General features: G+C 37.4%; 1 protein-coding gene across 1 annotated transcript in view; it reads right to left on the bottom strand.

Annotated features, from left to right (window-relative positions):
- Nucleotides 1-23,875, bottom strand: part of LOC111563846 (neural-cadherin) — a 375,623-nt gene that overhangs the window by 237,167 nt on the left and 114,581 nt on the right. The window contains exon 6 of the mRNA XM_055010997.1: nucleotides 14,300-14,549. Coding sequence (XP_054866972.1) covers nucleotides 14,300-14,549 — 250 coding nt within the window. The remainder of the gene's footprint in view (nucleotides 1-14,299; nucleotides 14,550-23,875) is intronic.

The following is a 23,875-nucleotide window of genomic DNA, read 5'->3' on the forward strand; positions in this document are numbered from 1 at the left end:
TTGGACCTAACAGATACAGGTGTCTTTATACTGCAGTCAGCTAAGACACATTCACTGCACTCAGATGAATTCCATTTAATGTAATTGTATGGTTTATAGCACATATTGTCTGCAGTTTTGTTGAATTAGGCAAGTCACTTTAAAGGTTGTGAATACTTTTGAGTTTTACTTTACATTTTATGTTTTTGATTCATTGACATTACTTCAGTTTTCACTTTGACATGAACAAAACTTTTTGTAAATTCTTGTCACTAAAGCCAAATTTACTGACCATTATCCATTGTTGAAAAGTAATATGAAGAGGAAACTATCAAGGGGAGTGAGTATGTTTTATTCACTGTATAGGGTTTATTCTCTTTCTTAGAAAAGGGGCACTGTCAAGGCAATAGATACATGAATTATCTCTTCTTGAAAATCGCAATTTTGCTTCCTGTTAATCCAAAATTCAAGAGGTTGCATTAAATTACCTGACAACCCCTCTATGATTTGGAAAACATTTAAAGCATATGCCTGGAGTGTGGCCATGTCTTTTGTCGAATTTAAGAGACTTTGAAAGAATATCATAAGTCATCTGGGTCTAAATCACTTAGAAAATAGACAGCCATGTGCTACACTAAATGCTCTGCTGATGCGAGACTGAGTCCTCCCTCAAATTCACCAGACAGAAGCTGTATAAGTTTGGGAATAAACATAGTAGACACCTTGCCAGTTGCTTTAAAAAGAAGTTTTGTTTGAATTACAACTAATTATATTCCAAAACTCATAATTTCTACTATTTTAAATACAATAGTAGTAATGGGATCCCATTCCAATTGCCCAGCAAGACCAAAAATTTATCCTTTAGAAAAGCCAATAGCCCTACCTAATGATAAAATAATAAATAAATTAAAAAAAAAAAAAAAAAAAAAAAAAAAAAAGCTTTCCAAAATATTAGCAATGTATTCAACCTTACATTTTCAGGCTAGTTGTATTACTGGTTAAAATTTCTGTGACACTGTGAGAAGGCTTCTAAATATCACTCAGCTATATCAGGACTACAAGGACCTATCCATGTTATTATTGTTTTGAGTGCTTTGGAAATACTTGGCATGGGCAATAACTTTGTCAACTAGGTCATGGTTATTTATCATACTCTTTACAACAGACTGGATGAGATTAGGCAACCTTCCCCTTCACAGTGGAAATGCACAAGGCAAATCTCTTAGCCTGTTGCTTTCCAGTTTTCCTGGTTGGGAGGGACTGCTCTCATTAAAATGAACATCCTTCCCAGACTACTCTACCAACTGCAAATGATCCCTATGTTGTTATCTAATAAGGTTATCAAAGTCCTTGAAGGCTGACTGAGTTTCTTTATCTAGAGCAAATGGAAACCTTGACTGAATATGGCAAAAGTCCAAATGGCTGACTCTGATGGGTGGCTTAAATGTACAAAATGTGAGACTATCCGTTGGCAGCACACCTTTGGGTGATAGCAGATTGGCTCAAATATGACCCAACCTAAATTTGGCTCAACACTGAGTCCTCTCAGTCCAGTTGCCCTATGTGGAATTTCCTTTGTATGAACAACTGAGTTTGCCCAGGATCTTTGTACTATATCACTGTAAGCACAATAAGAGCCTGGAGGTCCAACCGAATGACAGAGGCCTTTGTTCAGTTAACATCCCATCTTAATCTTATTCTGGATGGCCCAGTTTCTCTACCAGGCTGTTAGGACTGGGACTTTAAAGCATTACATGGCCAGAAGCAGATCGATTCAATGGACAGGCTTCACTACACTTCCAACAGCTGCTGCAGCAATATGGTATACAGAAAGGTGATTTTTTTTTTTTTTAATTATTCATTTTTAAGATATTGCAAAATCAGACATTTTATTACTACAGATTTTACCTTTACAACATTTTGGGGGGGGGGGGTGCCCAAAGTGCCCTTTTGTCAAAGTTGTTTTTTTAAATTTCATTTAATTTTATTTTTTTGGGGTTTTTTTGTAAGTGAATGTGTGTGTGTGTGTGTGTGTGTGTGTGTGTGTGTGTGTGTGTGTGTGTGTGTGTGTGTGTGTGTGTGTGTGTGTGTGTAAGAGTATTTAAGGCCCAAAATAATAAAAAACAAAAATGAAAATAATAATAATTCAGATCTACCCTCGGTCGGTCACAGGATCTACGTAGACGTCCCTCACCACCCTGACGTGCCCAGACGCATCCTGTAGCTCAGCGCTAGCGCTGCTAGTCTAGAAACCAGAGAGCCGAGGGAGGACATCAACAACTGTTGGTCCTGATGGTGAGGAGGTTTTGCAGTGGTAGTCGTTTGTGCACGGTGTATTTTTGCAAGATGACTGACGCAGTGAAGCGAGCATCCTGTGTGTGTGTCTGACTCTACACACACCTCTCATCAGTTATAGCTGCTAGTTAACCACACAGCATGCTGAGAGGATAAAGTCTGCCAGGCTTCTTTTTGTTTCTGTATGTTTCTGTTGTCATGGGCAAAGTGCATCAGAGAGATGTATTATTTTACTGTCAGTGAGTTGCAGTGTGTTTCCTGTGTGTCTAGAGGCAATGAGGCATAGGTTGTGTTATTTCACTAAAACTATGTACATGCATTTTCACATAATTTTGGACTATTGCAGTATAAATACAATAACAATAATAATTAGAAGAATTTCAATTGTGATTTTCTCAACCTCATTTAAAGATATCAGTACTTGTTTATAACATTTGTATATATAGACAAATTAAATATAATATGCAGAAATATAAAATATGCAACTTTTATAACTTTGCTGTCATGTGCAAAGTGGATAGTCAAATTGAATAAAAGCACAAATGCATTTAAATACATGATTTCTGTATCATTTAGTTTTTTTTTTTGTTTTTTTTAATTTTTTTTTTTTACTTTGTTATTAGCACTACAAATAATGAAGGGCAGATTATGAATTAGCACCATGGAGCAAATTCGTATGTATACAGTATATGTCTTGAAAAGGTATGAAATTTAGAAGCAAGGACTCCAGGAAAAGTAGCCGCAGTTAAACAGACCAGTGTCTAATGGTGATCTAAATTCAACTTCAAAATAATAACAACTTGTCGGCATTGCTGAAGGGCCAAATGGTGGCCACATCAGGGCTTTGAATCACTGACCTTCTGATCAGCATTCCAGAGACTTAACCACTGCACCACTGCTTCCATGTTACGTCTCACTTCATGAATATGGGTTGCTACAATTCAGCCAGTTATATTGTCAGGTATGTTTCTGTATGGTGTTTGAAATTCATGCTCCATGTGCCCCCTTTTAACTTTGAGCACCTGCCCCTCCAAAGGTCTCTGCACGGCCCTGTTCAACAGTATATATATCCACAGTAAAATGAGTCCTATATCAACATAACTTCAGAGACCACTCATCAAGGACAAAGCCACTGCTTCCAAAACTGTCATAAAAATAGCCAGATTTCAGCTTTAAACTGCACATCTATGCAAAGACCTTGTTTTTGGAATTAATGTATTCTGGTCTGATGAAACACAAATTTAACTGTCTGATCATAATGACTGTTATATTTGGAGGAAAAAATATAACGTGTGAGGCTTGTAAGCTGAAGAACACATTGCAACCATGAAGCATGGCAGTGGCAGCATCATGTTGTGCTGGTACTTTACTGGAAGAACAACTTCACAAAATAAATAGCATCATAAGATAGGGAAATTAAAGCAATATCTAAAAACATCAACCAGTAAGTTAAATACAAGATAGTGATAAAAGGCTAATAGAATTACCCGTTAGCATCCAGGTGACATATTGGATCCAAGCCATTAAGAAACAGAACCAGATTTCACAAACAGCATTGCAGGACTGTGCTACACAATTTCTACTATATATGGGCAAGATTCATCCAAAACAATGTGATTCTAATCAGCCTGAAGGTGACACTAGAGTTAACAGTCAAAGTGAAAAATTTGAAAGGTTGTTTCCCCCACACTGTCATGCTTCTTGACTTTGACTCACATTTAAATCTCAATATACTCTACAAAAAGCCTCCTGGACTGAAAAGGCCACCATGATGCAGTTTTATTAAATTTGCATCATCTGAAATACAGTTACGCGAGATTTATATTTTGTGTTTTGACTGTATCAATACCAAATTTGATATATAGCCTTGCAGGACTGAGCTTACACATCTCTGCTTACCAAAAATGGGCATTATCAGTCCAAAAACATGGCCACAATCAATCAAAAATCTTTGCAAAGGTCAGAGCTTAGCAGGAACTTGCCCATAACTCAGGCTGACTTAGAGGAATCCGTATTACACTCAGTTGAGACATCCTTCTGTACACAAACACCATACATTTATCATCCAGTAGGATGGGGACATAGAAGCATTTTTAGTGTGTTATTAATGCAAGTGTGAGCATGGCCTACTAAATATTTGTTCAGAACTAAAATTTCACTGTACAAGCTTTGGCTGTGAACACTGACTTCACTTTGATATTTAGACTTTACCATTAAATCTAGCGAAAAGGAGCTTGATGATCAGATAAGTTTCAGATAGGACTGTTCTTCTCTAGGTTCCTCCAGCATTGTGTTATGACTCCTCCCCTTCTTACTTTCTCAGCTGGTTCGTCCTGCAGGAGCCTGCAGGCAGTGTTGTTAGGCTGATCTGGGGGCATCTGTGTAGGATTCTCCACGCATTACATAAGCTCTAAGAGCTCTAGCCATTCTGCCTCTCACTCTCCTGGGATACACATCTCTTGCCTATGGTTTGCTTTTTCATTTGTTGGTCACTGACATGTACACACATATCACTCACCACCAGCACTACTGATACACACAATCGGTAACTTACCTGCCCCGGTCTCCTTTCTTTGTCACTGAATGTGAGTTGGCTCGTGAAAATAGAGTGTAAAGAATGAAAGCTGTTACTTTTAGTTTTTCATTAAAACAGAGATAAATTAAAAGAAGTGACTTTGTTGCTGCTCACTTTAATTCTGGGCAACTGAGCAGCTTTAAAATGTTTGGATCCATAAATTGCTGCTTGCAGCTAAATTTAGAAACCAGTATTTGCACTGAACACAGAGACACCTGGTAATTTGAACTACTGTTCTAAAGTTTGGGGTCACCAGACAATTTCATGTTTTCCATGAAAACCCACACTTTTATTCATGTGTTAACATAATTGCACAAGGGTTTTCTAATCATCAGTTAGCCTTTCAACACCATTAGCTAACATAATGCACCATTAGAACACAGGAGTGATGGTTGCTGGAAATGGGTCTTTGTACTCCCATATAGATATTCCATTAAAAATCATCGGTTTCCAGCTAGAATAGTCATTTACCACATTAACAATGTCTTGACTCTATTTCTGATTAATTAAATGTTATCTTCATTGAAAAAGAACTGCTTTTCTTTCAAAAATTTGTACATTTCTAATTGACCTCAAACTTTTGAACGGTAGTGCATATATGTAAATTTACAATTACAATATTTTTTCACAGCTCTGTGTTGGATCAGGCATGTGTCTGGGTTCATGCTCAACTTAAGTCTTTGCTGGATGGGGCTTCTCTCTCTGATCAGATTCAGAAAATTTTATTTGTCCCCCGGGGGAAATTAGAAAGGCACACAGAGCTGGCAGTGCAACAATAATGTAAGAAATTAAGTAGAAAAAGAAATTACAGATAATCAACAAAAATAAAAGAAATGGGGATATATATATATATATATATATATATATATATATATATATATATATATATATGTGTGTGTGTGTGTGTGTGTGTGTGTGTGCGTGTGTGTGTGTGTGTGTGGAACAAGTAATATAAGAATAAGAAATAGAATGAAAAGAGGAAAAGACAAAAAACACAACAATAGCATACAAGTGAAAATACGGATGATCAGCAGTGATGCAAGACAAGAGTGATAATTTGCAGTCAAAGGAGAATTGCACTTTGGTTTCTGAAACCACAGGCAAATGTTAAACACGTAAACAGGTAAAGGAAATACTTCAACAACTAGTGTCTACTTAATCAAATATAAAAGAAATGTTGCAATACTAGACTGCCAGTAATATTAGGACTTGTGGTGGCTCAGAGCTAGAGCTTTGGGCTATTGATCAGAAGGTCAGGAATTTAAGCTCCAGCACTGCTAAGCGGTCACTGTTGGGCTCTTAACTCTTTCTGCTCTAGGAGCACTCCAGGGTGGCTGACCTGCACTCTGATCACAAATCTATTCTGAAAACGAATAATGATATGGAAAGCGCATGACTTGGCTCCGAAGATTTGGCTGTCTAAGTCTGTGTTTGAGACTGTTGTCAGTATACTGCAGTACTGCATTTTAAAATGGCCATGGATGAGAAACAAACAAAGCTAAGGTAGACAAAGCCCATAATAGGTTCCTCTCATATTTGTATTTTATCAAAAATCATAGAATATCTACTGCATGTCAGAAGAACTGGCTACTATGTCTTAGTGCTGAACTAAGCAGGAACACTTCATTGCTGGACACCTGCTGTGAATGTCTGTTTTGAAGTCTACATGACCTTAATTGCATGGGACCACTATTCTTGCACTGTATAGATTGTATCATTCATCTTACCAATTCAATACAGGGAATTAAAAAAAAAAACGAATGAGGAGAAACACGTTTGTATAAGAGAAATCTAATTTGGAAGAAGTCTCCCAGAACAATAACAGGTGATGCCTGAACAAAAGTAATAAAGAGATGGCACCAGACAGAGACATCGATATGTCATTACAAAGAAAAATTTGAATAAGAAAAAAAAAAACAAACAAACAAGCATGAATACGAGATAAACTGCAATTGTATCAGTGATTTTCCTGATTAGAGTAACTTCATATTAAAGAATAACATCAGTCAGTGAACACTCACTTGTGGCATCTAATTTATTAACTCCCATGTCCTTTGATATTTATTTGGTCACCAACTGTAACACCACATGTAGGACACTAAAACCCTGCCTTTGACAGTCACGGGTCTTCACTTTTCCAGCAAATGGCAGCATATTTATCAGGTGCAATTAGAACTACTCTGATGAAATGAATGTCCCTCGTATTGACCTGTGAGACTGAAGATTCTGCGGAAAGCTGATGTGTCAACTGTAGGAGAATATTTTTGAGCTAGTGCAAAACAGTTCCAATTCATAGCCTCCAAAGGCATAGTCCATATCTGTACTATTTCACCTTTGCATTGGGAGCTTGATTTAATATGAGGCCCATGAATTTGGTGCAAAGAATGGAAAACAGACATTCTGAAGGAAGGAAAACATAGTCCTGTCTAGAAATCCTCAAAAGGGATGTTTTCCACCCTGCTGTAATCAAACAAACTCGCTAAACTGACAATAACTTAAAAAAAAAAAAAAGTTCTGCAGACAGACAGTCTTCAATGAATTGCAGATCACTGTGCTTTTTAAAATGCCCAAACATACATATACCTTCACTGTACTAATCTTTAGTAATGCCCTTGATAAAATAGCATTAAAATGGAATGATTTATATCTGTATATTAGGTGGACACGTTTCCCATATTTGAGATGTAAGTCTTGCAGTTGGGATTTCAGTTACATTCTTCTGTTGTAAAAATAATAAATAAGTGATAGAAATGGCAGCCTTTGTACTGTCCAAGATTGTTCTTTTTGTTCTATGTCTTTATTCCATGTCCAAATAGCTCTAAGACCAATTGATCCCAACATTAAAAATGAGAACAAACGAGACTTACAGTATAGATGTTGGAGGCACCTTGCATAAATAAAGAAATCTGGGTAAACCATTCAGTTTGATATGGTTCATTCATACAAACAAGGATAGCTATAGAGATTGCCACCTGTCCAGATCTTAACCCTCCTATTATCCTCAAATAGTACAAACACATTTTACCCTTGGAGTCAATCTGACCCCAGGGATATTTGCCTCCTATGTAAATGCTTTACATAAAATTGTTGATCAAGTCCTTTATTTATTGAATACATAAATAACCCCTTGATAATGAAACTTATCAGTCAGTTGACATGTATTCTAGTCCCACCATCAGGCCAAACTTAAATTAGAATTAATGCATCTTGAAAAGTTTTCATACAAATCTTCTCAAATTCACTGATAACATTAATGCCCACACGAATACGAACCCTACTGGTTTTGGTGATGATATGACCTTTCCTGTAGTACCACCATCAGGTCAGATTTTCAGTTTTAGAGTCAGTATATCTTGAATGACATGCGACAAAATTTGGAATGTCTTCAGAGACATGGTGGCTGGAAATATTACCCTTCCAGTGTCAGCGTTCCATAGACTTGCTGTTGCTTCACGTTTTGAACTGCAAACTCCTGCAAAAATGAGCAAGCCAGTGTAGGCTTCCAAGCCAACTACATCCAAGTCATTCCAGCTGTCCTCTTACACACGCTTCCCCTCTAAATTTGTCATCCCAAGTACAATATATTCAATCGATGGTGTAGTGAAGAGCTCTAAGGATGGCTTGATGTCTTCAGCATGGCTGATATGGCATATCTGGTTAATATATTAGCAGTGCTAAGTCTACCCTGCTGTTGAAGTGGAGTAAGGAACCATATTAGCTTTCCATTTTGGGAAGGGGCCGTGTCTGCTGATGGTTGAGAGACAACAGGAGGGTCAACGCTCATCAGATGAGAATGCCTCAAAATCAGGGTCCACCCCAACACGATTTTCACAAATTTTCATATGAATCTACAGCACTAGATTGCTCATAAGGCTGTTTTTCATGCAAAATGTTTTTTTTAACACCTCATTTTTTGTTTGTATCACATCCTTTGTCTGAAGACTTTTAGGTTACGGATTACAGAGAGGCCCCTGGTGTGAGGGAAAAAAAATATCATGATCATTTTATGCTTAATCAGTTGTCCCCATCAAATTAGGAAATGTAGTGAAATATGAAGCAAAAAAAAGTAAACTATAATTTTTTTGAATGATAAACACCGAATGGGGTCAAATTCAGCTCAAGGATAATAGGAGGGTTAAAAAAAAGCTCTGATTTGTTAAAATCAGGAAAGTCACTTGGAGCTCTTTCAAAGCAGCTACAGATTCCAAAATCAACTGTGCAAACATCTGTAAGTATAAAGTGCATGGCACAGTTGTGTCACTGCTACAGTCAGAAAGAAAACACAAGCTGCCACCCACTGCTGAGAGACAATTGGTCAGAATAATCAAGAGTCCACCAACAATCACCAAAAAGCAAGTCTGCAACAAATTAGAAGCTGCTGTAGCACAAGTGTTGGCATCTACAGTCAAGTTTGTTTTACATCTTTCACAGCTCCTTAAGGGTCGACTAGTGTTGGCTGCTGATCACACGGACAAAGAAAACGCCTCCTGGAGGAAACCTATGTGGTCAGATGTAGTCAGAAAAATGTAGTTATTTGGCCACAATGACCAGAAATATGTTTGGAGGAGAGAAGGTGAGGCATTTAACCCCCAAAACACCAAACCTTGTTCACAACTGAATGTATATAAGTGATTTTGACATGTGGTTAATAATTAATATTCTCAGAAAACCCAAGAACCTAGTGTTTCCACAACCATTTATTTCTATGAATTACTGCTAATTTCCAGAAACGCCACCCTTATAAATGCCATCCTTATACTTTTTAACTATCACTTAGTCTGACAATCATAGTAAACACAGCTTGTTCCCTGCAACATACACCTGAAATCACTTCTATCTGTTGCTATGCTATGCTACCTTAAAACATGAATAACATTATTTTATATAAAAGAAAAAAAAGAATTAATTTTTAGTGCTGTGGCAGTTTGCTGTGCCATGTTTCTTGCTGTGCTATAATGGCAAGATGCCAAGGTGAAAAAAATGTATCAGATTTCAGGAAGAAAGGGGTGAGTGGATAGTGGCAGCAGATGGGAAAAAGTGGGAATCAGTGAGCAATGTGTTACAACGTGCAAATGAGAGCAAACTTAAGACCTGAACACCGTGGCCATGACAGACCCCTTTTGCAAATAATCACAAAAACATGCAGCTTGTTTTTCTGTGACTGATGAGTACACGTTTCTTTAAAAATGATCATTAGCCGTTCATAAAATGAGGACATCAACTGTGTGCGTTAAAGCATGTCCCATGTGTTTTCTTTTTAGCCACTGTGATGATAATAAGTCAGGTTGCTGGTTTATGCACTTGAAATCGGTCTTTCAGCTATGGGTCAGCACAGTCCCATTCTACGGTAAACAGAGTGGTTCAATTAAATGTTTGTGCTGCCTACAAGATATCACATCTTTATAACTCAAATAATCCTTGCTGATGCTGTCATGTTGAATTCTGTTGTGCAATTGGTAACTGTGCATACATTCATAATGTGCTTTGTCTCATATGGTTTTCACTATAATCTGAGACATTGTCACAGTGCTGCAGTGATGAAATGGACTTTTATTTTATTATCATATTCAACCATTTGTTTTTCAGGACAAAATGTATAGCACATACTGTTATTAATTAGTGTGTCCAGCAACAACTTTTTACCGCTGCCATTAGCTCAAGTCTACCTGAGAGCATGCCTCTAAAAGTTTAAATTAATTTAAAGGTGCATTGATGTGATACAAGTTATCTTTGAATCACTGGGGTCATACGCACACATACAGACACAAATGCAATAACAGTGCAGAAACCCACTCAGGGTGGTTTCCATGGCAACAGCCAGGTAATGGTAGGTACAATAACAGGGTTCTTGTGGTGAAGTGACAAGACATAAATGAAAGGTGGCCAGTCTGTCACTCACCAGGAAGTGAGAGTCATGCAGTGAAGAGGAATATATGAGTTAGAGTGTGTAACTCTTGGAAACAAGAAAAAAAAAACTAATAAATGTCTTTTCTATCTCCTTGTTTTTATTTTTGCACTGATAGTCAATAACAAAAATCAACACCCTGGACAATTTTCAAAAGATCAAAATAGCAGTATAACAGCATAATTTTTAGACCTGAAGTCCACAGATGCCCTGCACTGGCAAAATACACAACCGCACACATGGACACTCATTATCGCACGCTTGCAACTCCAAGAATCGATACGAACAGGCCACATTTTCTGGCTGGATAATGATATATTTAATGACCTCTCTCTTTTCTTTGTTCTCTTTTTCTTCTCTCACATGCACTGACTCAATTCACATGCAAAATCTTTGTCACAAACAAAGAGGTTAACACAGCATACATCAATGAATTTTGTCTTTATAAATGTTATCTACTGGAACTGTATTTGTCTCATCAAAGATATCGCAGATGTGTTCGCTCATTTCTGCCCTCGTGTGCGTATTTTAATGTATGAATGTGTATATCTCTGCATGGATGACTCTTGGATGTGTGCTTGAATGATACATCATAGATTGTCAAGTACTGTTTTGTGGGCAGCTGCAGTAGAGGGATAGAAGAACTACTGACTGATTATTCTGCTGTCGCTGACAGTAAATCAATACATGGCAACACACACACGAACATGCACACACACACTAATCCTCCTCCTCTATAAACAACACAAACACATGCATATCAGATGCACAACGCATGAATGCACTTTATAACTACATCACTCTGTCCATACCAACACACCCCTTTGCTGGGCCCTTCTCATTTACTGAATACACACACACACACACACACACACACACACGCACACACACACACGAGCATACGCACATGGTTCAGGCTCAGGGCCTCCTGAGGGTGCTGGTGGGCATGGCTGATTGACCCTGCCTCACCAATCTTCCCAGCTCTCTGCCAGAAAATCAACCAATTAAAAGATGCAGGCACCACAGCAGCAAAGGGGGAGGCGAGAGGGGAGGGTGTTGACGGCAGCTGCGATGCAGAATTGAAAGCAGCTGTGAGGTGCTAACCTGAAAAGGCAGGACAGTCAAACTCTCTCTCTGTCAAGTTTGAAGTGAGCCAGTGTTGTTTGCCTGTATTTGATGTGTTTTGTGTACTTTATATGTCTCACTTACACACTGGTACACAGAGATAGAAAGGCCACTGGCTGATTTTATGAGATCTTATGACATGAAACACCTAAGAATTTTTGACAACTGAATAGACATTTTACAGTGAATTGTATTAAACATTTTCCATTTAAAATCACTGCAGAATGATGTAAACAACCAAGGAACATAATCAAGATGCCTAAGCACTGGAGAAGAATTACTGCCAGGGGACAGAGGAATATGTTGAAATCTACACTGTAAAAAGTGTTTGTAAATTTTACGGTGAAGAACTGTCAAACCTTAACAATCTGTAAACTTTAAAACAGTTTGATATAGTTTATATAACACTGAATCACTGTGAAAGTTAATCAGGAGAAAACTGTATTTTTTAAAAAATACATTTCCCTACTGTTGCAGTTATTAAATGAAAACATTCTGTAATATGTACAACATCAATACTGTAATGTTTGCATTTATTTCTTGGGAAGAAATGTATGTACTGATAACGGAAATATGCTATAATATTCATATCAAGTAAAAAGCTGATTTTTGCACTTACTTCTTGTAAAAAATACAATTTGTACCTGTCAAATTCATATACTTTTGTGTTAATAATGGACATATGGTTTAATATTCATGACAGCTAGAACTGTAATTGTTGCATTGTTAAATAATATTCATTGCTAAAAATACACATATTACATGTTAAATACACCAACTATTGTGCTGATAATGGAAAAATGCTGTAATATTTATAAGAGGTCACACAAACTTTATTTTGGTATTTTCATGTAAATTTTCAAGTAAAACTTTTTTTTTTTTAAAAGATTAATACTTTTTTTGTACAGTAATACACAGTTTTTTAAGAAAAAGAAGAAAATGTTTTTCTGGCAACCACAGCTGCTGGAATTTTACTGTGATTTGATTTATTAATCTATTTATTTATTTTTTACAGTATAGCTCATGTTTGTCTGATCATCACTCAGGTGGAAAGGCAGTCAGCAAAGGTCTGAGTCTACAGGTCTTGAGTCCATTTAAGCTTTTATCTATTGTGACCACATGTGGCATCTTGTGTAAATACAGAGAAAAAAAGAAATAGAGGACCAGTGACATAATCAAAAGGAGAGTGAGCATGACAAAGACAAAGAGCACAACAACTTCAACACTTTATTCCAGTTCCCCAAAGTTGTACTAGAACTGCATCTGATAAATCAGTTCATTATAAATCAGTTAACTGGTCCATTTTCATTTAATCAGTTAAATAATTGCTCAGTCTACAAAATGTCAGATAAAGACCATGTGCAGTTTCCAGGAGGTAATGATGGGGTTCAGAGAAATGACTTGTTTCATCTGACAACTGCTTAAAACCCCAAAATGTCCACTTTACAGTTATATAAAAAGGGAAGGGAAAATAAGCAAATCTTCACATTTGAAAGGATCGAATCTGAGAGTGTATAGGACTTTTTCTTGATAAATCACAAATTCCTTGATAGCAGAATCAAGGAACACCACCAGCTGCACCACCAATTATAGGTTAAAAACTTAGCAACCTAAGAAACCTTGTGCTTATTTCCTCACACTACATCACAAAAGCCAGCTGTGTGCAGCAGTTCATGTGAGTGTCAAAATGTGAATGGTATTTATGCATCCAAAATGTCTGTGTATTTACAGAATTGGATCACCCTGACACCCGAAACAACGTAACCTAGAGACACTGAAGCAGAATGTTTGCCTGTAGCAACACAGAGAACAGTACATCGTGATACTGCTGCTTCATATCTGCATATCACCAGAAAACTGTCAGCCTCTCCTGTTTCACTGTCAGTGGCAGGGAATAATTAGACACATGGTAAGAGGAGTTCACGGCAGTATTTTAGGTAAAAATATACACTACTGTTCAAAAGTTTGGGGTCACCCAGGCAATTTCATGTTTTCCATGAAAACTCACTTTTATTCATGTGCTAACATAATTGCATAAGGGTTTTCTAATCATCAATTAGCCTTTCAACAAATTTAGCTAACACAATGTAGCATTAGAACACAGGAGTGATGTTTGCTGGAAATGGGCCTCTGTACCCCTATGTAGATATTCCATTAAAAATCTGCTGTTTCCAGCTTGAATAGTCGTTTACCACATTAACAATGTCTTGATTGTATTTCTGATTAATTAAATGTTATTTTAATTGAAAAAAAAAGCCTCTCTTTCAAAAATATGGACATTTCTAATCGACCTCAAACTTTTGAAAGATAGTGTAGTTAAATATAAAGTTTACCCTATGTTTTGTAGCATTCTATTGATTTTGTATTTTACTGAACAACTCCTCAGGGATCAAGGGTTAAGAAGCACCACTCTTACTTACGTATGTTGGGAGAACTCAGGTGTCTCGTCATTGACATTAGCCATTCTAATCCGTACTGTAGTTGTGCCTGTGCGAGGCACCTCGCCCTTGTCAATAGCCATCACGACAAACTCATACAGATGATTAGGTCGCTCGTAGTCCAGAGGTCCCGCAGGGAAGATGGTGCCATGAGGGGAAATAGTGAAGTCTGGGCTCAGGGTGTAATAGGTCAACTCCGCATTCTCTTCTGAGTCACAGTCATTGGCCGACACTAAAGAAGACAAGATATGGAGGGTGAGTGGAAAAGAGAAGTTAGAAGGTCTGTCATAAACAGAGACATCAATGGAGCCCCAAAGATCGTTTTTATTTTAAAGTGTAGACCAAGACTGATTCATGTGTAATGCTCTCTGACCACCATTGTGCTGGTGATAAAGTCAAAATAACCACACTGTCTGTAAAACTGGTTGGTAATATAACAACAACAAAATGCTGTGTGTTTGTTCAACCTCTACACAAAGGAATGCTTAAAGGAGCTTAATCAGTCAACAAACCTGCCATCCATCAGTGCTTGGATTGTACAAGTAAATATAAATCAAAAATAAATGAAATTGCAAAAGATATTTTTTTAGATGGAGCATGAGGAGTGGAGATTAAAAGGAAAATGACCTTGAGAGCTACAGGTTTGGCTTGATTTTTCTTTTTGTTTTGTAGTTGTTGTTGGAGCAGCTGTGGACAACTCATTCCAGAAGAGGGTTGGCTTAAGAGTTAACATTCTTCAGAAGCTTCCATGTAACTACTCGTTTTAATATAATAGGTAGCAAGGTCTCAAGAAGTAAACACTGTACAACAGAATTTCAAAATGACAATCTTTTACGGACACTGCAGCATGGCAGCTTTACAAGTAAAATTCTGCAGGAGCAACCGTGGCTAGAGAACTTATGAGTATTTCCCTAAATTGGTGTAAATTACATGAAAATCAGATGGCAGCAAGGGCTCCCATCCCATGGACACAGATTCTTGTTTTAACTGCAGTGAGCAGTTACATCAGTACGTGTAGATATTAGCTTAATGCTATCAATTAGTTTACTCACGTTAGCGACACTGAGTTGGCACCGGCTCCAATTAACTAAAGCTAACGATATGTTACGTAACGTTCACTGGGCATCAATATTTTGCGAATGTTCATTAAACTTGTAAAATCTATTATGAGTTATCTTAAGCTTTCAACTTTTCTCTGGTAAGTCGCTGCCCTATTTTCCAAGACGACACTCCACTGACTCTCTGACCTGGTGCCTGGATGCTTGACGTGACGTCACTTTCAAGGCCGCGCTCTCGCGACATCAACGTCGTATTAACATATCAAAGAGTAGATACTGAGCAAGATAGTTATCTGTAGTTTATCTTGGTACTCACGAGTACCTGACACAGTGCAGCACTCTGCTGTGAAGGTGTATATATATATATATATATATATATATATATATATATAGAGAGAGAGAGAGAGAGAGAGAGAGAGAGAGAGAGAGAGAGAGAGAGAGAGAGAGAGAGAGAGAGAGAGAGAGAGAGAGCATGCAATTTAGTTGTACAGGAACACAGTACTTTGGAGATAAGGTTGGAGGGAAAATAACACATTTACAGTGTCTACTCAGATGTCTAATTCTTGTAGACCCTTGTGTTGCTCGTTTCTTGTATTTAAACAAATGAATTCAACATGAGCACAGGACATCTATTCAGTTCTAATGCAGTTCTAATGTAGGCAAAGTGACGATGGAAAAGGAAGTGGTGCTCCCACTGCCATAAATGTTCAGCTGTGTAGCACAAGCCGAGTAAGTGTTATTTGCACAGCATGTATTGAAAGGACTGTCATTTTGCAACATTTTTTGCTTCTGCATGAATCCATGGAGCCAAGACTCACTTGGCCACAAATTGATTGCTTTGCTAAAACTGAAAAGACCACCAGGGATTTGAATAAGCATATTTTACACTAACAAGAACATTTCACCATCAAAAGCTTGATTCCCTAATACACCTTACATTGCATTCGGCTCATGTGCCCATAAACACACACACACAAATACACACACACACATGAATAATAGATGCACGCACACACACAAACGCACACAGAAATTTGCCACTGTTTGCTTCAACTACCAAACGATAATTCTCTATAGCCATAAAAACCTTGTGGGACACTAACAAGCCTCAAATTAATAGTTTGAAGCAAGTTAAATTAGCAAAATGCCTGTGAAATGAAATATCACAGTTTATTAAAAGAACTTTTATAAACTTTGTCAGTGTTTATTCACATGAGTCATTAAATCAGTCCTATTTTATTTGGAATATATTAGATTAATTGATTTTTCCAAGGGCAGTGGCAATAAGTTCAATGTTTGTGGGCTGTGTTCCATCATCGTGAACAAACACTAAACTCAACTAGAATAAACAAATAAATTCATTAATCAAAAAAACTAAACAAACAGTTTGCTTTGTCTTAAATCGCAATGGTAAAGTTGAACTGCTGTACCGACAAAAATATTCATCTCTCTTGGAAGTTTTCCTTTATTTATTGCTGTTGAACATTTAATTCTGGTCAATATAACTGGCTTGTTTGGCAAGAACTTACAAAAAAAGAAAATACTCCTACTTACCCTACTTTCTTTTACACAAAGTCATTGAACTTAAAACATAAAATGTAAAACAAGTGATTGCCAAAGTATTCATCCCCATCAAGTCAGTATTTAGTAGATGCACCTTTGACTGCAATGACAGCAATTAGCATTTGGACACTGCAATTTTACCCTAGTCTTCTTTGCAAAACTGCTCAAGCTCTATGAGGTTGCACAGGGATCATAAATGACACCCCTTTTTAAGTCCAGCCACAACTTCCCAATTGGATCGAGATCTGGCTCTGTCTTGGCCTCTCCAGAACATGTGCTTGTTGTCTTTAAACCATTTCTGTGTAGCTTTGGCTGTGTCCTTCAGGTCATTGTCTTGCTGGAAAACACATCTATACCGAAGTCACAGTTCTCCTGCAGATTGCATCAGGTTGTCCTTCAGTTTTTCCCTACACTTTGCAGCATTTATTTTACCCTCTACCTTTAGAAGCCACTCTGCTGCCAAGAAGCATCCCCAAATCATGATGCTGCCACTACTATGCTTTACATTGGGGGTGATGTGTTAATTTTGATATGCTGTGTTTGCGGTGTCTGCCAAGCATGGCATCTAGCCTGATGAACCTTGATTTTGGTCTCATCAGACCAAAATTAATTCACATAATTATCATAAAATGTTAAGAAAGCGGTCTCCCAGCCTGTAAGCTATGAAGGTATATGGCCAAATTTAGGCAAGATCATTCGGGAACCATGGTGAGACAAATGCACATCACCAAGGGACTACAGGGATTGTCCTTAATACATCACAAACTATAAATAATATTGCAGCTCTTCTATCACTTTCATGATATTCAGGATCCAGTTGCAGAAAAAAACAAGTTATTAATCTATTAATATATCAGTTGCTGTGAATGTGATGTGAGGTCTGCTGCCAGCCTCTAGAATCTGATGTGGCCCATGGATTGACTGGATGGTGCAGAACAGTCACCGGAACTCTCTATAGAACATTTAATCCAACTTCATGCTTCCATCTCTTGATTCCTTTGCTTTAAAAAAAAAAAAAAAATTTTTTATATATATATATATATATATATATATATATATATATTTTTTTTTTTTTTTTCTTCTGTTAACATCTATGTCATAAACTGTCACATAGTGGCTGGGTTGGGTAGTATGATCATTCTGCATGCAGTTCCCTGGCATTACAGAAAGTTCATATTACTGTAGATCTACCAATTCTTTAAAAAAAAAAACAAAAAAAAAAAACACAGAGGTTACTAATCCCACAGCCACAATGATTCAAACTAACTCAGATCGACTGAACTGAAAAATCTGAAACACATGTATAGTGAGTGCGAAAACCTTTTAATATGGCACTAAATTTCCCAAACTGTGCTATTCATTCAGAGGTCTTTCATATGCTAATAGATGTGCTAGAATTTACCTGAAGGACAGAAGAAAAGAATACTATTATATACTGCATTGCCATCACAGTAAGTAGGATGGATGTTTCATATTTTATCATTGAATTGTCCCAAGCTTTGGTTTACACCTGCAAAAAAATATCTTCTCAGTTTGTATCATGTCATCTTACCTTTCTACCTACTTTGCCTGGGGAAATGCTGTGATCTACAACTGAAAATGCATTGAATCAGGTGTGGAAATTGCAATTTTTTGTCCAGAATTGTCCACTCTTTTTATATTACTTACTATGGTGTTTGTAAAGCGTGTGATTTAGATTTATGTCGGCCTTGGAAGTTGAATTCATGTTAGTTTATCCTGCACTACAGCCCTGGTTACAAGGACTGACATTTTTTTGAACTGCAACTGAAATGCAGCTTTGGAAGTGATGAACAACCTCTGATCCAGTGATGATGTGTAGAAAATGAACCGCAATACTAGTGTCATTCCAGAATCCAACTGCATGCAGTAGCCAAACACATGCCACATGAGTCTCAGGAGTCAATATTTAATTCACTAAGTACAGATTTCTACTCTTCAGAGTACCAGTTGTGCATTTATTTGTCAGTAAGTCCTGCTATAATCTTGAATCAGCATTGCTGTGCTGGCATTGCTACATGGAGAGGGGGTAGCGGGGCACTGTACATTTCTGGCTGCATCCCCCATGTCTTTCTGGGATATAATGATTTTGTACTGAAGATGGAAACTGCAGGATCCTCAGAACTCCATGGAAAGCAAGATAATTGGCTTGCTTGGTATTGTATTTTTTTCAACTTGGCGAAGTACACATTTTTCCACTCTCACGATGGAACTGATTATGGGATTACTAACACACGATTTAGCAAAAACGATGCTGGATGCCGATTTCTCCCTGCTCATTTAATTCAATAATATTCCTTTTAACTTGTTTAATTAAGTGAGGGAATTTTTTTTTTCTTTTTTTTTTTTCTGGGCGTTGGGGTGTTCAGTTTATATGTACTCAGATGTACTCATGAGTATAATTATCCATAACACATTTGGGCATTCACATTTTGTTATGAGGTATTTTTGGCAAGGATACACCTTGCTTGAGCCACTTTTAAAAATCGTTACATTTGAAAGCTAACTGCCCAATTTTCCATTTGAAAACAAAAAACTCTCAAATGGTTTTAGGGATACATAGATGGTGTCGGTATCATAACTGACATGTGCATCCTGTTCAAGAAACACAAACATTCACTGACAACCACCACCCCACCCGCTCAAAATATAGAAACATGCATGCACATGGGTGGGCACACGCACTGCAGCACTGCAGGGAAACTTCTCGCCTCCCTTGGTGCACCTGTTGATGGCAGCAAGTAGAGGACCTGCTGTGCCTCCCACACTATGCACCTTCACTCTTACTTTCTTCTACATTCACTCTCTCACATACTAGCATTTATTCACAGTTCTATTGTTAATTCAGGAGATTCTTGCATTGCATTAGATAACCAAAGGTACTGCACAGAATCTGGTTACTGTGGTTCTACTCATCTAGTGCTGTTCGACTGACTTGCACTGAAAAATTACATTTTTTAATGAATAGATCACACACACACACTTGTTTTTGGACTGTGGGAGGAAGCCGGAGAACCCGGAGAAAACCCATGCATGCATAGGGAGAACATGCAAATTCCATGCAGAAAGATCCCGAGACACGAACTGGGAATCTTCTAGCTGCAAGGCGAAAGTGCTAACCACTGTACAGCCCACAACAACCACAAGGGTTAAGAAAAATCACACATTCTTGGAAAGCCTTTTGAGGTGGTTAAATCAAACTTGTTGCTGACTGTTTGCCACACCATACTTTGACTGTCAATTACAGTGTGTCAGTCATCAGCATATGGTGAATGAGCCTGCTTGACCCACTGACTCCACCAAAGCTTTAAATTAGCTCAAGGTAGGATAATACTCTCGACAAAGTGCCAAACTGATTTAATAGTTGTCATTAGCATTGCTTTTCCATCCAGCTAAAGTCAGTTTGCTGATCAGACAGGATTTTGGGGTGGAGATGAAACACTCACATAGAAACCTAATCAGAGTTGGCTTTTTAAGAGTAATGTGGCTATTAATAGAACTGCCAGGTCTTGCAGTAAATACTATTCTCATTCTATGCATCCATTGTCTCACGCAGTGGAAAACAAATTCAGGACTGATGATGCCGCATCACAAAAAGAGGACCCTGACAGTGCACGTATAGACATGACAGAGTAGGCAGCACAGCGCAGCAGCAGCAGCACCGTGCAACACCAAGTTATTCAAATCAATCAGCGGGAAAGCAAGAATATCCACAAATAGTACTATTTTTTCCCATGCATGCTGCTCACAATAATCTCAGTCAACAGGTCCTCTGGCAGCAGCAAACCTCCCTCTGTCTCCTCTCACACTTACTGAGAAAATAGAGTGACTTACTGTGGTTGCAGTGTCTCCTTCTCTGTCGCCCTGACACTCTCTCACTATTCCCAGGTGACTGTTTCTGACTCAATCCAAGAGGTTAGGTGGTGTAAAAATTCAAGAGCATTGTTTTTACATTTGTTTTCTGAAGGAAGCTCCCCAGAGCCTCCTCCAATTATGTATCTTTCTAAGTTTGCTTGCAAATTTTAAAACATAGACGTCTATGTGCACACAATCTCTGTTGATGAAGTATCCATCATGCAGTGCAACATATCTTTTCATTTTATGCATGTTGTGATCCTGGTGAGAGCTGTCTGATAATTGCTTCAGTTGGCACAGATGTTTTTCAGTATTTAATTCTAATATAATACGTATTTGTCATGTCTTAAATGCTACTGTGTACTGTAATATGGTACAATGTAAAACACTCATCTTAAAAACGTCATTGTAAAACTCTCTTACTCTCTCAATTACAACATTGGCAAAGTACTATATATATATATATGTATATATATATATATATATATATATATATATATATATATATATATATATATATATATATATATATATATATATATATATACACACTGTGCACCCAGCCAGATTGCACAAACAAGGGAGAAGAGCCTTGGTAACAGAAGTGACCAAGAACCCAACAGTTACTCTGGCTAATATCCACAGATCCTGTGCGGAGATAGTAGAAGGACAAGTGCCAGTGCAGCACCTGATGGCAGACTGGCCAGAAGAAAGCCTTTCTTCAGTGTAAGACAGTGTAAGACATAAAAGACCACTTAAGAGTTTAGAAAAATGAAATCACTGAAGGTATCTTAGACCTTAGAACTTGTAAGAATAAGATTCTCTGATCCGATAAAGCCAGTATTAAATTGGTTGGCCTCAGCTCTGAGTATCACATCTGGTGGAAACCAGCCACTGCTCACCACCTGCCCAACATTAGCCCAACAGTGAGGCATGTTGGTAGCATGATGCTCTTGGAGTATTTGAGGGAAAGCTGAATGAGCAATGTAAAGAGATACCCTTAAGGAAAAGTTGTTTTAGACAGGGTTGAAGGTTTAGTCTGAGCCTTTCTGCTCTAAAAAAAAAAAAAGAGAGAGAGACAGAGAGAAAGAGAAAATAAAAAAAAAAATCGGATATATCTACTAAAGACAACCATCACATAAGGAAACTTCCCTTCTCTCAAAATGACAAAGAGGCTAACCGGAGTGAGCTATTTTTGGTGAACCCAGCCAAATATGAATATGAATTGCTATGGAAAAACTTAAGAAAGATAACAGAGCAAATAATAAAACACTGCAACCACAGTTTCAAGTAGTTTGCTAAATCTAAGCTTTAGATTGTGATATTTTATCAAAATCCCCCTTTAACCTTGTCTTATTGAAGAAATTCACCAAAAACAAAGTTTGCATCAGATTCTCTAAAAGTGAAGAAAAAAGGTGCTTCTCAGTGTGACCATTAAGCAGTGATTAACTCATATGTGACCAACAGTCGCATGAAAAAAAATAAAGCAACTTTTTGACTGAGCTGGGCCAAACACTGTGTTAGTACAGAGCTGATACAAGACAATTATAGAGACAGAATAAAAATGTAAGCAGTAGTATGGTTTCTTATTTTGTAAAATAAGTACTCTTTTTTTATTTACTCTTTTTTTTAAATGGCATAACAACTTTATTATATTCCCATAGAGATACTGGACTTGCAGTGAAAAGTGAGCCCACAGTGAATAACATTGTGACAGGAGTAATGGTGAAGAGGGTTAAACAAAACTAAAAATAAATAAATAAATGCAAGTATTTTGGACAACCTCACTGAATTTTAAGTAATTATATTACTATGTGCAATTTCAAATGCACAGTCAATTTTAGATTTTTTTAATACAAATAATAGCTGTTCTATTACTTGTTGTGTATTAGTAAGTGAAGTGCATTTAAATATTACTTCCTATTATTGAGCAACATACTTGACTAATTGTGGTAATGGTGGTGGTTAATATGGTACCAATGATGGTAATACATTTCAGCAAGAACACCACACAAGTGTGACAAAAGCAAGACCTTGTAATACAATGCAAATCCAACATTATTTTTTATTCTCCCCACAGTGAAAGCTAATGATCATTTCCAGTGAGGTGCCATAACTACAGTCATTAATAATTTACATGCTGGATACAATGTTTCATTTTCATGCATTTTGTTCTTGTCAATACTCATTTGCACCCCAATACCATTTGCAGCCTGCAGTGAGTCAACCTGTAAAACTGTAAGGTTAACAGTTATTAAATTTTAAGCATGCATTTGTTTTGAGCTATAAACAGAATGATCCCGAACTGCTTTAAAATTAAATATTACTGTATCAGTCACACCATTTGAACCGATAATTACAGCTTAGGATATTAAACAGCATGGCTACCACAGTAGTCTTTGTGAATTTAAAGGAAAGGAGCATGAAAGCATGAAATACTTTACTGTCAGTTGTATTGACAGACCATTGAAACTTAAAATAATAAATAAATATACATATTGGGTTCCTCAGTGATAAGTCACACCGTGACAGATCAGATTGTGATACCTGTGATACCTGTGATACCTGCAACAGTTACCATTACCATTTCTTCACGTTAGATGAAACTTAAGTGATCCCAGTGTGGAAATTGGGTTGTTACAGGAAAGGAGAGGCTAGAGCAGCAGCACTGATGGAAGCGCTGGTGATTTCACGCATGCCAGTTCTGACAAGTACCTACTCCGTTTCCCGACCAGTCAAAACACATGAATTCTGAAAAACCTCAGCCACTCTTATTTTGTTCTGAGAGCCACTACAGCAGGGTTTCTCAAACATTTGCATAACACCTAGACCCAACAGGGTCACATTCACTCACTGAGTTGCATCTTCTTTATCTTTATTTTCAGTTTTATTTTCCACTTAAGGTATATACACTGCCTGTCAAAAAAAAATTTGCACACTCTAATATTTCGTTGGACCGTCTTTAGCTTTGAGAACAGCACACATTTGCCATGACATCATTTTGATAAGCCTCTGCAAAGTCACAGCATTTATTTCTGTCCAGAGTTGCATTAATTTTCTCCCA

This window comes from Amphiprion ocellaris, chromosome 1 (genome assembly GCF_022539595.1).
Source record: "Amphiprion ocellaris isolate individual 3 ecotype Okinawa chromosome 1, ASM2253959v1, whole genome shotgun sequence".
Taxonomy (NCBI): Eukaryota; Metazoa; Chordata; class Actinopteri; family Pomacentridae; genus Amphiprion; species Amphiprion ocellaris.